This window comes from Clarias gariepinus, chromosome 26, assembly GCF_024256425.1.
Source record: "Clarias gariepinus isolate MV-2021 ecotype Netherlands chromosome 26, CGAR_prim_01v2, whole genome shotgun sequence".
Taxonomy (NCBI): Eukaryota; Metazoa; Chordata; class Actinopteri; order Siluriformes; family Clariidae; genus Clarias; species Clarias gariepinus.
In genome coordinates, this window is record NC_071125.1 from 1,874,773 (window position 1) to 1,891,160 (window position 16,388).

The 16,388-nt window shown below is 40.2% G+C and overlaps 1 protein-coding gene across 2 annotated transcripts; it reads left to right on the forward strand.

Annotated features, from left to right (window-relative positions):
- Positions 1 to 10,704: 10,704 nt before the first annotated feature.
- Positions 10,705 to 15,665, forward strand: LOC128513937 (uncharacterized). Of its 2 annotated transcripts, none has more exons than XM_053487509.1 (4): positions 10,705 to 11,488; positions 13,624 to 13,719; positions 14,719 to 14,815; positions 15,260 to 15,665. In XM_053487509.1, the coding sequence occupies exons 1-4, from the start codon at positions 10,972 to 10,974 to the stop codon at positions 15,414 to 15,416; spliced, it is 867 nt and encodes a 288-aa protein (XP_053343484.1). In that variant the 5' UTR covers positions 10,705 to 10,971; the 3' UTR covers positions 15,417 to 15,665. The 2 variants fall into 2 exon arrangements, with proteins under 2 accessions (XP_053343484.1, XP_053343483.1); XM_053487508.1 differs by having other exon boundaries at positions 10,707 to 11,503.
- Positions 15,666 to 16,388: the final 723 nt, after the last annotated feature.

The following is a 16,388-nucleotide window of genomic DNA, read 5'->3' on the forward strand; positions in this document are numbered from 1 at the left end:
GTGTGTGTGTGTGTGTGTGTGTTATATGTGGACTAATCTCCTTCCTGATGGCATTTTGGAGCTGGATGCCAAGCAGGGATGGGGCAGGAATTTTCAATACTGACCCGTCAGTGACCCCTGGGCTGCACTTTACACTTGTCCCGAAGGGTGTGACGGAGTAAGTTGTTAAGCGCTGTTGCATGTCGGTTGTGTGTGTGTGTGTGTGTGTGTGGGAATGAGAGACAATATATGCTTTGGTGTATGTGTATTTGCACTCTGCTATGGTATTTATGTTACACATGCTTTTGGGCATGTGTGTGTATATGTTTGACACACACACACACACACACACACCTCAGGCTACTATGGGGTGTATGCCAACGAAGGAACAGCCATACTCGACCTTCAAAGCTGCAGATGAGACTTTGATTTTGCAGACATGTGAGAATGAGCGAGTAAGTGTGTGTGTGTGTATATGTGTGTGTGTGTGTGTGTGTGCACAGTGTTTGTAAGTGTGTATTACGTGCCTTTGTGTTGCTCTCAGGATTGGCTGCCCCTGTTTCAAGCTCCCAGGGAGATCTGTGACGGTCGATGTTCAAGTTGAGAGTTCATCGCCAGTTCAGAAGGAGGTTCAAACTCCAGTCAGCACTCCAAGCTGCTCCCAGCGCTCTCTCTCTCTCTCTCTTTCTCTCTTCCTCTCTCTCTGTCTATCTTACGCTTCCTTTTTCCCCTTCATGTGTTTAGCAAAAGCACACTGCTTATTTTTGACTACAGGTCTAAAAACACATTTTCCTCTACACGCTTTTGTGCTGCACCAGCATTTTAGATGGTTACATCATCCGTCAGTCATGTGGATGGCCGTCTCACACACACACACACACACACACACACACTCATACACATACAATGTTTAATCCAATTCCTGTTTTCTTCCCCCTTATAGTAAGCTGTGTGAGGACACAATAGAGAGAATGATTCAATTCAGCGTAATCCAAACAAACACATTCTTCTTCATATCAACAATTTTGTATCATATTGACCGCTTTCTCGCTCTCACCGACACACACACACACACACATTGACATATTTCTAGACCTAGAACTACATTTTCATCTGGTAATAATCACATCAGACTTTTGTGGCTTGATGTCCTAAACCTCTTGGATTCTCCAGTCTGGTTCTGTTGCTATAACACCGTTCCTAATAGTAGTGAAGCTGCAAATCCGGGTTTATATCAACACTCCCATTCTGACACCTTATTCTTTCTTCAGGAACAAATAAAACGTGCATGTTCGTAAGACGACTTTTGGTTTATCTACGTTTGGAAGGAGTCTCCAGCGTCAGCGCTTTTCAATCTACAGAACATTGGTGATGAGAGAATAATAAAGAGACGCTAGCGCAGAAACTGCTGCAGCAACACATAATAACAGGAACTGGACCGCTTCGTAGAAGTTCCACCAACATTAAACGGAAACGGACTGTAGGAGGGGCGTTCGAGTCAAAGTGGGACTTCTGGTTGTGTTCTGAGAGTAAAAACTCCCTTTATGTCTCTGTATAACCCCCTTTCTCGGTATCAGACTGCCTGCTTAACGTCTGACACGCTGGCCCCCCAGGAACTCCCTGGCTCGGAGTGAGGTCAGGACTGTACGGTGGATGTGGATATAACTCCCAGCTGAGTTCCTGTAACGTCCAGGTGGTGTTGGTGAATGATTGTGAGTACAGTTCACACAGACAGATGCGTCTCTTCCACATGCATTGATTTTCAAAGATCAGGTGCTGAACGTTCATAGGAGCGACTGCCCCGGGCTCTGAGCCACCTCGGCCAGGATGGTCATTCACGGACGTCGGCCTTCTTTAAAACTTTTGCACCATTTAAATGTTTTACTGCGGCTCAGAGTCTCATCACCGTACTGTGCCTGAAGTCTTCAATCACCTTTTCGCCTTAATTCAGCAGAAATTTCTCCGCAAGTCTCAGTTTGACTTGAACGTCCCCTGTAGTAGTAACAATTGGTGGTAACTCCGATCCATTACAACCAACACCGCTGATTAATTTTCACGGTTTAAGCGAGTTGCATCATCCAGGTGTTTGTGCACATGCAGCCTTTATTATCATTATACTGTGAATTAGATTCAAATACAATTACGACTTACTGTACCCTCTCGATCAGCTTTGTTTCAGTCCTCAGTATGGAGCGCTTGGTTCACAGGACGCCTACAGTGTTTACTCACGATGCAAAATGTGACATGAATCAGTCAAAATATTGTTAAAAGTGTAAATACTATTCTTCTCTACTTCTGTGTATTTATAATCATTCCTTTAAACCTATGACACTCCAGTACACACATTGTAAACAAATGTAAATTGAGAGTCTAATGCATTTAAGGCTTTAATATAAATATTGCCTATTAAGCTGTTCAATCCAGCATCTTGTGAACTACAGTAAAGGGCAAACAAAAGTCATATTGTGTAAAATCTTGTGTTTAAAAGCACCTTTATGATCCAGCGCCATTTTCAGACTTATTATCATTCACTTGCTCCACTTATGATTCATGTTCTTAAAGCACTTAAGGCTAGACTGAATTGCTCTCGAGGCAAAATTGGATGATGAAAATGGAACTGGATTGATTCGATAACTGAGCCGATGTCACTGCTGCATTTTCATTCATGAAAAGCGCCCGCGCCGGCTTACCGGCTAACACGCAACGCTGCAGATGTTAACACTGAAAGATTAACCCGTGGCTGATTGCAGTGCACCTGACCCATCTCATTTGAATAAGAGGCTGCAGACTTGGCGCTTTGGTCCGGACGTCGGCGTGCGCGTATTGCTGAATTTCGTTTTGCATGAGGGATCGAAGCTGTTCTTTATGCTCGCGATCCGACCTTCTGTCACCCCCCGTGAATTAACTAGAAGCATATCAGCTGCGCCGGCCCTTTTCTCCGCCGTCCTATTAGCCGAATGAAGCAAAGTGAGGGTCACCTTTAAGCAACCTTATCTTGTAATTGGGTTCAAGGTTAAGTGATCCGGGAGCAGAGAGGTGCAGGGTTAAGGTCGGGGTGACACGGAAAGGGGCAGCATTTAATCACGGATGGGGGGGGGGGGGGTGGTGAATCAAGGCCCAGGCTTTAGGGAGAGACATCAAGGGCGCAGTCTGGGGTCGAGGGGCTGTTGCTGGGCAACTCGCACCCCAGCCACCGTCTGCGACACTTTTAACCCTGACTCTAATCAATACATAAAGCAAGGTGGCTTGTATTTATCTTACGGATAAATAGAATTAAGACAGGGTGTCCCTGAGTCAGATGATAGTTTCGCTTGAGACGTCTAATTGAAAGTTGTGTAGGGACAAAGGGGACGGTAAGTGGAACGTGGCCCTGACAGCTTTTCACTACACTGACTCCGCCACATTAGGTGAGATGAATGGAGAATGCCGACTTGAGTTCAGCCAGACACTGACCTGCAGACGACTCCATGGCCAAGGGCAAGGAAACGGCTGAGAATATAGCAGCAGTCAAGCATCATAATCATAGCGCAAGCACCTGCTTTCCACCGCGCTGCTCTCTTATACTCCAGATAAAAACCCATCCGGAACAAGATCTACTGTATTTTGTTTATAATCAGTGTGCAATCTTTTTAAATGAAATGAATTCTTTCCTAATTCATTTAAAAGGTTTTTCTTTAACACAGCTACCCACTGATAGCAGTGCAGAGGGATGTGTTCCTTTATCCCACCTAAAAGCAGTGTGCTTTTAAAATCTTCAACTGCTAATGATTAAGCAGATGATGACCAAGCAGAGGCCTGAATACGCCTGATACGGCGCATGCAGCAAACGCTCCCACAAGTTTGCATTTGGGCAAAATATGAAGACATGGAGGGGAGGTCGCAAGACCACAAGAGTCCAATGGGTATGTCTAAAAATTAGGGAGTTTTATGCATTTTTCCCTTTTGTATAAACGGAAACTGTCCAAGTTTGTCCTGGAAAAATCTGTCCAGAGTGAAGATGTTTAAAAGAGTTGACGTATGGACTGGAACAATGGCATTTTTGGCTTGTTTAGCCACATGTACACATATTGATAATAAATCCTGAGATCTTGGGGCCAGTGCAGAGATCATGCAGATCATGAATCATTCAAGTATAAAAAGCATCTAACCTAAGGCCTGACCCAGTGAGAAACAGGTGCAGATGATGACAGATGATCAGGCGGTGATTAGTGTACTGCTGATGCTGAATGACTGGAACAAACGAGAGGGGAAATGAGGTTGCTGCTGAGATTGTTACATAAACAACTATGGTATATTTGGACACTTTGCAGCCTGTTGCAGTAAAATTCTTGTTTCATTGCGTTCATTAAAACTACATCATTTTGTTTAATTAGGAAATTCGGACCCCAGCACCGGCCCCCATCTCTTCTTCTAGTTTTCTTATTAATATCACGTGAGGCGTTGCTGGAAAACAATTTTTACTAATAAATTACTGTGGGTGAGAGAAGAAGCTCTTACTCTTTTGTTATCACTTATGGTAATTTGTACTTTGTTTTTTCCAATTAAATACCAACATGACTTGTCCTAGCAACAACAGGGTCATCCTGTGACATCAGAGAGACTTGATCCATTATACATGAATAATACAGGTAGAGAACCCGGATTCACTTAACACATCATACATACTGTACAGTATTATACAATATAAACACTTTAAATACCACTTGGTTGGATTAAATAACCTTTGCATAGACACCAGGTTCAGGTGTTATACTCTCATCTCATATTAAACCACTAACTTAATTAGACACTTTTTATGCATATTTGCACAACCCCAGTTTTTACTTCTTGTTTTTTTACACTAAATTTTTTACTTTTTACAAATTTCTATTTTTTCTTCTATATTTTTAATACTGTATTTTGCTATATTGTGAATGTCCTTATTTGTACAGTATATTTTTATATTTATCCTAGTTAAAAAAAAATTCTATTTTCTTTTTATTTATATTTATTTCTAATCTGTAAGAATTTATTTTTTAAGGTCACTAGCGGTCGTATAAACATTTCACTGCATATCGTACTGTGTATGTGACAAATAAAATTTGAATTTGAATTTTGATTTGAACCGTCCTAGTTGGAAAGTATAATTGAACAATACCATTATAAATACTCAATGAAGTACTAAATGTGACCAGTTTAACCAGTTTAACTGTCCCTTTCTCGTGTTTGACCTTCCAGCTGTGACACGTTTATCAGTGACATTCATCAGCAGTCTAGTGTATAAAAGCCCATTTGACTCGTCTTACCAGAATTTTGGAGCAAAAAAAAAAAACACAGCTAAACAAAAAAAAACCCTTCAAAGTCCATTTTTATTCTTGTTTGTGAAGCTCTTGCAGATGCATATTCTGGTAAATTATCAACAGGGCTGATATCAGCAGGATGTCCGATTAGTGATTAAACCTCATTAATGGAGACATCTGGTTCATCTTCCAGGATTTTTTTTCCCTCCAATATTTTCCCATGACGACACGATCTGCTGGGACCACTGCGTACCACATGACCGTTTGCTTCCCTGTTCCATAACCATAGCTATATATATTTTTTTTGCATAGATGGTGACGTGCAAATCGACATGGTGGATTTACACACCGGAGAACGGTTTTCATGTTTAGTAAAGTTACATTTAATGTTGTGAAGCAGGCTAGTTACCAGTTTCGATCACGTTATAAGAACCGTTCAAGTCAAACTGGGACTTTTCATAACTTTTTACACAAAAAAAACAAGTCCAATACAGTGACAAATTGATAATAACATTTGAACTCTGCAAATGTGTTAAATAAGACCATACGTCAGTAAAAGCCGAGGTGACTCGGCGCTTGATCCATGAAAACTGACAGATAACTTGTCGCCAACTTGTTGGAAAAAGAGGCGGACCTGTCTGTGGGAACTGTACACACAATCATTCACCAACGCTACTTGTACATTCCACATGTTGAAGCCATTTAGGGAGTTCCTGGGAGGCCGGCGTTTGAGATGTGCATCAGACATGCAATAGAATTATGGCTCCGGCGTACTAACAAAACGTTCTACTTTAATGGTGTCTAAACACTAGTGAAACGCTAAGATAAGTGCATTAGTGTATCAAGAGATTATATAGAGGAATAATGGGAGGTTTTAATATTATAATTGTGTTCTGTTATTCTCAGAAGTCCCAGTTTGACACGAACACATACAAGTGTTAATTATTATGTGACTGACTTTTGTCTGTTTATTCGAATGTAAAGTGATCTACACTTTAAACAAAGTGACCACATATTTATTTTCTCTCCATATATTTTATAACGCATGTATGAACTCCTTTAAGTGGACCCTAAAGACGCTCGCATGCACAGAGGCTTTGTTTAGGACAAACGTTTTTGAAGATTTAAAGAATCAATATTTGTGAATGTTGGTTTCATCACAATCTAACATGCCCTGTGTCTGTAATGAATAATACACACTTTTTAGCGCCTGACCCCCGACGTTTTTTTTTCTCTTAGTTTATTGGCCGCCGTGTCTGACCCGGAGACTGACCCTGGCCTTAAATACATTTCAGTGCAGCCGACAGATTTATTCTACAATAAATCACAGTGTTGCAAATGACTGCTGCGCAGGGAAGGTCAGTGTCGGAGAATAAGAAATCAAATTATATGAACATAATGAGTTGGTACTTGATGTGCTACACACTATACACATCATATTCTTAATTTCTCTATAAGGCTTCAGAATGCAGAGCAACAGTATATTACATATAATATGGAATTTAGGGGTTAGAAAGTGAATGGGTAGTTTCGCGAGTCATTGTAAGTATACGCTTACGAATGCAACGAAGCAGCTTACTAAAATATCGTTGCATTTTTTTTTAATATATAAATTCATGTTATATGTAAGATGTCCTGTTTTTTCATCCTCTGTTAATACGCAGGTTCACTTGAAAGGCAGGACAGCGCTTGGTTAATTTGATTTGTATAAAAAGTCAACCAATGGGGCAGCTTTTCCATGACCTCTGAACCCCGAGCTTTCCAGTTGGCTGGTTGGGGAAGCCACCTTCACTTGACCCCTCAACCCTGTATGTTAATTCAGCAGTCATGTGACGGAAAAGAGGCCACACCAAATGCTTTCAAGGCCAGCACTTAATCATGACTGTGTTCCTTTCTGACCTTTATACCTTCATATACTGCTTCATTTGGGCCAATATTCCACATGGGTTCCTACGTACAAACAGCAGCAACAATAAAAGAACTTAACGAGGCAATATATAAAGATCATGTTGTAAAAATTAGAACCTGACGCGGGGCTGTGATCAGATGTTGTTTGATATTTTTTTTCGGAAATGGTTTAAGCTGGGGAGGAAATCTGTCTTTGCTTACAGCTGGATGGATTAAAGGAGATTTTTGTCCCATGGCTGACCTTCAAAGGCCGGCCAGATGTCCTGCGCTGCTCGAAACAAAACCTTCAGGTGGCACTTCTTAACTCGAGGGCCTCTGATTGCCTAATCAAAAGGAAAGACGTTCCCTAAAAAGTACAACAACTGTTCCAAAGCATACTGAAACGTATTAGAATGACTTCATTAATTTAACTCTCGCAGCTGGAACGTCTGTCAGAGCTGATGTTACGGAAAATGAATCGATGCATTTTGACCAACCGGATTTGAGCGATGAGTTGCGCTCCATTTATAATCATTTTAGAAATCTGAGCTGTAAAGGCAAAGCGTTTGCGAGTCCGGCTCGCTCCAGAACATTCCTAAGGCGACTTTAAATCAACATTTTGCACAAGAGAGGCCAGGCCACCCAAACGGAACCCTACCGAGCGAAGGAACCGCATGCCGAGATGGAGGGATTAGGTGCTATTCAGGGTTAGATTTAGAACTTAACTGTTTTCCGCTAGTTCTCAGACGTGTATTAAGTTCCATACAGGAAACAAAGGACAAATATGGACGTATATGTCTAAGTAAAAGTGACTCGGAATATAAATGAAATATGTTTATACAACATTACTATATACAGTATACATTTGTTTTCTGAAAGCAATTCTTATCTTATCTGGAGCAATTCAATGGATACTGATATTTTATTTATTCTTTCACTCATCTCTTCTTTAAATCCTCCACCATTTGTGCCGTAGCCACTTTGTACCATCCATTCATTATCCAATTCTCTGTCTCTTCTTTTCTTTCACTTTTTCTCTTTCTTTCTTTCTTTCTATCTCTCGCTCTCTCTCTCTCTCTCAGTGGAAGGCTGTCAGAGGTTTTTAGGAGCCGGTGAGCTGTGAAATCGCACAAATTGCTCCTGCTTTACGTCTGGCCCTGGCGAACGAGGGAGGGAAAGACAAAACGGCAGAGGACAGAAAGCGAGAGATTTTCTGCTCCAACACTTTTGAACTGTTTTTCCCTCCACCAGCACTCCAATAATCACCCACATACACATACATACGAACACACACACAGCTGCAACATGCCATGCCCGTCCTCCTCCTTCCCTTTCTATCTACGCTCAACGGACAAATCACCCCCCCCCCCCCACCCCCACCCCGCCCAACGCACACATTGACACACACACGCTTGTTCCCATTCCACGACACCTTCCCCACTTCGCTTTACAATTCAGGTCACTTCACTGAACAACTTGGCAAAGTAGCCTCAAGAGGGTCGAAGCCCTCAGAATGCAGCTGATAAAGGGATCACATCCACGGGTGTCACTCAGAAAAGTGCATGTGAGACAGAGAGAGAGAGAGAGAGAGAGAGAGAGAGAGCATTAATGCCAGAACCAAATGCATATCATTTTATATAATTATTCAGGATTTATTACATGGTACTGGATTACACCTTCTTGCTCTCATGTGTAAAAGTGTTTTGCCCTAAACAACTCAACATTTGATTCTCGTAAAACGACTTAATGTAACTTTTATTTCCTTTATTATTTTACATTCTATTATTCAGATCTATAGAAAAGAAATGTAAAATAAAATTTAAAAAAATCTGTAATCTATAATTCCATGTCATTCATGACCAGATGAACAGCCCATGTTTGAAGCCTGCTTTTCCTTAACTGTCAAATAGCGCCCTCTAAAGGACAAAGGCAAGGCAAGACAAGGCAAGTTTATTTGTATAGCACATTTCATACACAATGGTAATTCAAAGTGCTTTACATAAAAGAAAAGAAAATAATCATAAAATTAAATAGAAAATAATAGCAATTAATTTTTTTGAAGAAAATGTTAAATTTGATTTAAAATATAATAAAACTTTTAAAATAAATAAAATGTAATTTAAAATAAAGATAGAAAACTAACTAAAATGAATAAAAAATAATTTAAAAAATAAAAACAGAATATTTTAAAATATTAGGTAAATATAAAATAATGCAACCCTACTGGTGTAAAATCCCCACCAGTATCTGGCAAGTTTATTCATAGAGAGGACTGGGGATGGGCGATATGACAATAAATAAATAAATAAATAAATAAATAAATGATACTGGAAGACACTGGATGATATGCATATCAATATAAACACGTCCATTGTAGGAGTTTTGGTGTGGGACACAGGTCAGCATGGGCCCTAGTCTGCAGCTACACAGCCCTGGATGCAAGAAACTTTGATTCACTGTGTGTTCTGACACTTTTTTATCAAAACCAGCATCCACTTTTTCAGCAGCTCTTCTGTGGGATTGGCCTTGATGGGCTAGCCTTCGCTCCTCTTGTGCATAAGTGAGTCCTGCATGCTCATGACCATGTCCCCTGTTCACTGGTTGTCCTTTCTTGGACCATTGCAGACCTGATGTTTTGGAGATGCTCTGACCCAGTCTCCTGGGTGAAGTAACTCAGATCCTCATACTTGCCCATTTTTCCTGCTTCCAACACGTCAACCTTAAGAACTGACTGTTCACCCGCTGCCTAATACACTACCTCCCACAAAGAAAGTGGTCATTTCTGAACGGTTAAAATATTGGGCTGAACCAAGCAAATAAAACTTTTTTTTCTGTTGAGATTTTGAATGACTGAAACTGGGTTCAACACTTTACCCAAACCTGGAATGTGCTGAACTGTCAACTTTGTGAAAGAAGTTAAAAACAAGAACAGAGATGACGCTACATGTTTAAAAAAAAATCAACAGTAAAAACCCTATCCATGTTTAATTGTGAAAGTAAGAGCATTTTCATACACACACAGAGGATTGGGACTAAACAGCTGTGTGTCCATCAGAAAACCACTTGTAGGTGAGACTCATCAGTTTGAGAGCTCAGGAGCATAAAGACTGGACTTTGGAGCGATGCGAAAAGGTCATGTGACCTGATGAGTCCAGATTGAGCCTACTCCAGAGTGATGGGCGTGTCAGGGTAAGAAGGGAAGCAATGCTCCCATCATGCATAGTGTCCACTGTACAAGCCTCTGGAGACAGTGTTATGATCTGGGGTTGTTCAGTTGCTCAGGTTTAGACTCAGTAACATTATGGCGCAATAAAATGAAGTCAGCTGCCCATGTGAATGTACTGAATCACCAGGTTATTACATTTTTTATCACATTATCTTTTTTTTTTAATCAGGCAGTGTATGTCCCAGTCCCTGTCCTTGTCAGGTGATTGTATTGATACAGTCAATGATATTAACTTTAACTGTCAGTGGTTTTAATGTTGTGGGTGATTGGTGTATACTGTAGGTTTGCAAGGAAGATGTTAGAAGCGACAAAGTGGCTCAGTGGTTAGCCTAAGCTACATCAGGGTTGTTTAATTAAGTTTTGAACTGAAGGTGTACACTAGAGGGCGCCGCGGCGGAAGTGTAGCCCAGTCAATGACCTTTGACCGACGGAAGTAAACAAACCTATTCAACTGTCAGGTGGGAGTTGGTTTACATGAAGAGCGTAAAACAGATTTCGTCGGAATTCATCATTAAAACAGTTATATATTCATTTAAGTAGCCGGTTTTGGACTAAAGCGGATAATTGAGAGTGAGTATTATTCGCTCCTCGGATACTACAATGAACCCTTCCTCGGGCAGAGACAGGAGCTTCCTGAGCGCAGACGAAGCCTCCGTTGTCGAGGCGGCGGTCAGGACGGCGGTCCGGTCCATCCTGCAGGTCTTCTGCGAGGTGAATGAGAAGAGATCGCACTGCTACGAGGCGAAGTTAGCCGAGGCTGAGAGAGAAAACGCAGCGCTCAGGTTTCAGCTCAACGCGGCCGAGCTGGAGCTCCAGACTTTACGGCAGATCTCTGATAATTACACAATCTCAGCTGAGGTGACTTTCAGCGCTGAGGAAAAAACAGGACACGAACCGGCGGCTCTAGAAAACTCCTCAGAGAGCGCCGCGGTGCTGGAGCTGAAGGAAGAGGAGGCGTTTTACCCCGGCGAGGTGTTTATAAAGAGTGAAGTGACTGAGGAATATCCTGCGGGGAACTGTGAATATCACGTGAACGAAAGCGCGACGCACGAGACGTACAGCAGCCCCCATAATCACCATGGTTACCAAGATCCGGCCTCAGCCGGTTCAGAGAGAAGTACGCATGCGCAAGGTTATAGGCTTCATATTTTACCTCAAAGAATCACCAGAAGTGTGTATAAGCATCTTAATGGCTGAATGAAACATTCAGATTAAGTGACTAGGGCTCAATATCATGACTGAGGAAGAAACAGAACACTTACAAGCTTACTTACAATCATTAATACAGGTACAGCCAGAAGCCACCATGACATTTTTGTTAGCTAACTTAAGAATAGTTAGATTAGACAAGAAAAATGTCTTTCCTGTGGGAACTGGAGAGCAGATGAGTTGTCAAAATAAGCAAGCAAAAACACGGACGTTGAGCTTAAGTCAAATAACAAAGTCAAAGGGTAAAGGTACACAGATTATCCCTAACATTACAACCACCTGCTGAATACTGAGCAGGTCCCCTATTTTGCCCCCATTACAGTGATGCATTGTGTGTTCTATCACAACCAGCATCAACCTTTTCATTAATTCGATCTACCGTAGCTCTTCTGTTGGATCGGACTACACAGGCCAGCCTTCAGTCCCCATGTGCATCAGTGAGCCTTGGTCACACATGACCCTGTCATCATTTCACTGGTTTTCCTTTCTCTGATTACTTTTGGCAAATCCTGACCACTGCAGACCAGGAACATCCCACAAGAACTGCAGTTTTTCTATTATTATGTTTTGCGGAGGGGTTTTCTCCCTAATTTTCAGATTTTCTCCCTAATTTAGTCAAGTCCAATTCACAACCACCATTAGGGCACCAAGGCTACTACTACCATTCAGAGATGCGCCGAATACTGGTCCTCTAGCCATGACAATCTCACAGTCACTCAGATCATTGTGCTGCCCATTTTTTCTGCATATCAACTCAAAGAAAACGCTTCACTTGCTGCCTAATAGAGTATATCCCACCCACCTTCACTTCCACCTACTTAATATAAGGCGGGTTGTCGTATTGTTATGTCTGATCAGTGTATAATGTGGAGAAAGGCAAAAAAATAAGGGCAACACGAATGGGATAATGATGCATTCAATACAGGACAAAGTAGATGTGGTAATGAGAGGACAAATCAGAAAGAGGAAGAATTAATTAGCAGAATAAGGATTGATCACATTACTTTTAATACCACTCTATTTATCATAGCTAAACACACAATGGGACTCTGTGAGGAATGCCAGGCAAGTGAGACTGTTGAGCATGTATTGCTCTTGTGCAGAAAATATTTGCAGGAGAGGCTTGATATGGTGTCTCAGCTCCTTCAACTGGGGAGAGTAGAAAGGACAGTTAAGAGTCTTTTAGAATGGGTCAGCTTTTTTGCACTCTGATCAGGAAAGTATTAAATGTTTTTTGTTTTGTTTTTTCCTCAGGAAGACTGGATTGGAATGTCTGATTTAAAGGATGAGGAAGCTGAGGAGAGAGTGAGATCTATAGGTGACGGGGATGCAACCCACAGAACATCAGCTAGACGCAGAGTGGTACTAAGAGGAAACATCGTATGTGGAAGTACCCAATAAAGACACAGAATAAGTCAAGACAAGATCAGGGAAGGATGCAGTAAATGTTTTAAGGAAGGCTGGTCTTTAAAAGACTGGGAAGATGACAGAGAGTGAGACATACAGTTGGCGGTAATGTAACCAATCAACTAAGAAGAGGAAGACACAAAGCTGAAACAATGCAAACAGTGGCTGAGGTTCGTTCCCACAGTGTACTTAAAAGTGTGCTCCCTGTGCAGGGTATGTCAGTTAAGGGAACTTCCCGCCCTTTCACTTTTTGTTGCTTAACGGCAGTTGGAATCCAGTAGGTTGGTCACATTACCACCAACTGCAGCCAGCCTTCCTTAAAACGTCTAATGGTTCCTTCCCTGATGTTGTCTTGTCTTGTTTAGCGTCTTGAACTCTTCGTCTGCTTTATGCGGCACTTTCACACACTCTTCTCGACACGTTTAGTACAACTCAACATCTTTAGTTGGAATTCTGTAAGTTGCATCACCGCCACCTATAGGTCTCTCTCTCTCTCTCTCTCTCTCTCTCTCTCTCTCTCTTTAGCTTCCCTGTCTTTTTTGAAGCCGACATTTCAGTCCAGTCTTCCTAAAATAAATAAAAGTGCTTTCTTCGCTGATCTAAAATTTTTTTAACATTGCCTTCTACGCCTTTTAGTTCTTGGAACTGTTCCACCCCTCGACAAAATTCCACCATTCGAAACACCCTGCAACATCACCAGCGCAGACGTCACTTCCTCCGTGCATTACCATGGTAACATATGACACCTGTTGCTACTACTGTGAAAATTTTACACTACAGAAATTAAATATCGCAATATTAGTTAAAACAAAACGTGATACCCTCGTAAAATGTGTACTCTTAAATTGTGTATAGCGTGTAAGTAAATTATTTGATTATTTTACAAGATGTAGAGTGAAAATATTATTGTGCCTTTTTTTTTACAGATTACTAGCCTATATAATAAAAAATAAGGATTCATTGATCCAATTCAATTTTAATTTGTGTCCTTTTAATTTTATGTTGTCTGCTATAAAAATGTTAATAGATACATAAATCACTTAAAATATATATATATTTTTTTCGTGCAAGGACTGATGGGAAATTTTTCATGTCCACATCTGGTGAAGTTAAGACACATTTTTCACTTGTTCCCTACACCATTTACAGTTTTCATGGTAACATGGTTGAATACCCTGTGCAGAACATTTCGCAGGGAACTACTAGGCAATTGGGACGCACATTTTAACAGTTTCTGCAAAGAAGAGATGTAAAGTGGCACAAAACACTTTAATTGACAGTTGGAAAGATGGCCTTAAATGGTCTTTATTTTTGCACACACGTTCCATAAATTTACATAAATTTTTTAATCTTTTGCAATACTTCAGGTTCAAGCCATGAACGTTTACAAGCAAAAATCTAAAATAACTTCTATTTCTGCAACTTGCTTGTTCATACCTTCACAATCAATTTTTCCAATTCAGATAAACACTTCAGCTAGTTCAATTCACTGTTTTTGAAAAAGTATTTATGAAGCACTAATGGCTAGATAAAAGACACGCTTTTATAGAGGTGTCCAGGTTTTCTCCTCATTTTGTTGCTTGATTACTGTAAGTTTGTTAAAAAGGTTTACGTTATAGAAATACAGAGTGTGGAAAGTCAATAAGGATGTTGCGACTCAAGATTCTGACACATTTGCTCACAAAGTTGTTACAGCACATATCAGACACGTCTTCCTGTGCTCGTCTGCAGGAAGACTGACCCGGTACGAGAATGTGAGACGGTACAGAGAAAGGATTCGGGCTGATCCTGAGAAATACCTCGCCTGGAAAGAGAAGAACCACCTGAGGTACGAGGTTTTTACAGTAGAATTAATTCTCTAGTGCTTCCACAAGTAAGGTACAATTCCAGAATTGGATGTTTGTTCAGAAATAAAAACACTTTTTGCTGTGGTGGTGTAGGAAAATAATTAATGAGTTACTGTTACCACTGTACACTTGATTGTTTTCCAATGACATCACATCCTGAGGTTTTTTTCCTCCTCTCTTATTGTAATGACTTTCCAAAAACATTTAGATTTGTTAAAGCGCAATACCTCGGGGAATCTTTTCATCAGTAAGTTGCTTTAGAGTGACACTTCAATGAAGAAGGATTTCCGATTTGGCGAACGTGCTCATCCTTGTATTGTCCTGTCCTTATTTCCTTCCCTTGCATCCTCAGAGGGAGGAGCTAAAAAGCAAGGAAATGAGAAGTATATACTTCTTTGACGTGTATTTATTTGTAAACCATGCAGGTATCTGCAACACAGAAAGACCATTAATGAACTTCCCGAGCCCATGAAGAATCTGCAGAGGAAGGCTTGGAGAGAAGCTACAAGACGACATCGTGCAAAAAAGCTGGCTCAAGCTGCTCTTTCTTCCACATCCATCCCACAACCTCCCAGTCTGTGACCAGGATAGTTTTTTTCCTTTTGGACTCTATGCTCGCTAGTGCCCCCTGTTTTTATATGCGTATTTATGAATAATTGTGTAATTAAGTTGAATTTAAATATATACTTAGGTGCTCATAATACAGACTCATTGGGTAATAAATAATTCTGAGAAATGCCGCATGACTTCTTAAATCATGTCTTAGGTTTTGTGATTTATGCTCCAGTGCACGTAAAGACAACGCTAATAAAGTAACGTCTGTCAATCTGATGTCTTCATCTTAGTTTTTATCAAATCAGTTTAACAGTAATACCTGTGCAGTGTAAAAATAGTGATTGATCTTCTTTAAACAATCCTGCTTTCATTATTAATATTGTTTTGTAAAAAAAAAACCACCCTTTTTTATTCTAATAAACCAAATAAAATTACAGCACAGCATTTTTGTAGAACCCTATCAGCAAGGTGATACGAAAATGTGTGACCAATAAGCACACATTTGTTCCATGTATTAGTATTTAGAAGTCTGTGCTTCATTAGGAGAAGTAATTCTAATTTACTGGAAGTGAATAAATGTAGAATTTATTTTTAAATGTGTTATATAAATAAACATCATAGTACACACAAATGAGCCATGAATGATTAAAAAACTCCACAAATGTTGGGGTGGGGGTTTGAAAGGTGCCAATTGAACCATTTCTTTAAATTATAAATTATTACACAAGAATAAGAGCATTTGACTATGTCTAAAATAAATATATGTTTCTAAAAAAAAATTAAATCCTCTCTACTGAAATATTACTTCGAACGATTTATTAATTAATTACAAAAATGTAGCACTGTTATTATGTTAATAAATTGTTTATTTTCATTTAATAATATAACTGATATGTATGTATGTATTTAATTGTTTTATACTTTGAAATCAGTGTTTGAGCACGAGTATTTTTGCTAATGGGCGTCACACCAGAAAATGTCCAAATAAAAATCTCAGTC

Bases quoted from the DNA above. Each gene is read 5' to 3' on its own strand.
- LOC128513937 (XM_053487508.1), top strand. From the start codon at position 10,972: ATGAACCCTTCCTCGGGCAGAGACAGGAGCTTCCTGAGCGCAGACGAA. The intron at 11,504-13,623 runs GTTATAGGCTTC...TACGCCTTTTAG, and splicing joins GAGAAGTACGCATGCGCAAG to TTCTTGGAACTGTTCCACCC. The intron at 13,720-14,718 runs GTAACATATGAC...GCTCGTCTGCAG, and splicing joins TTCCTCCGTGCATTACCATG to GAAGACTGACCCGGTACGAG.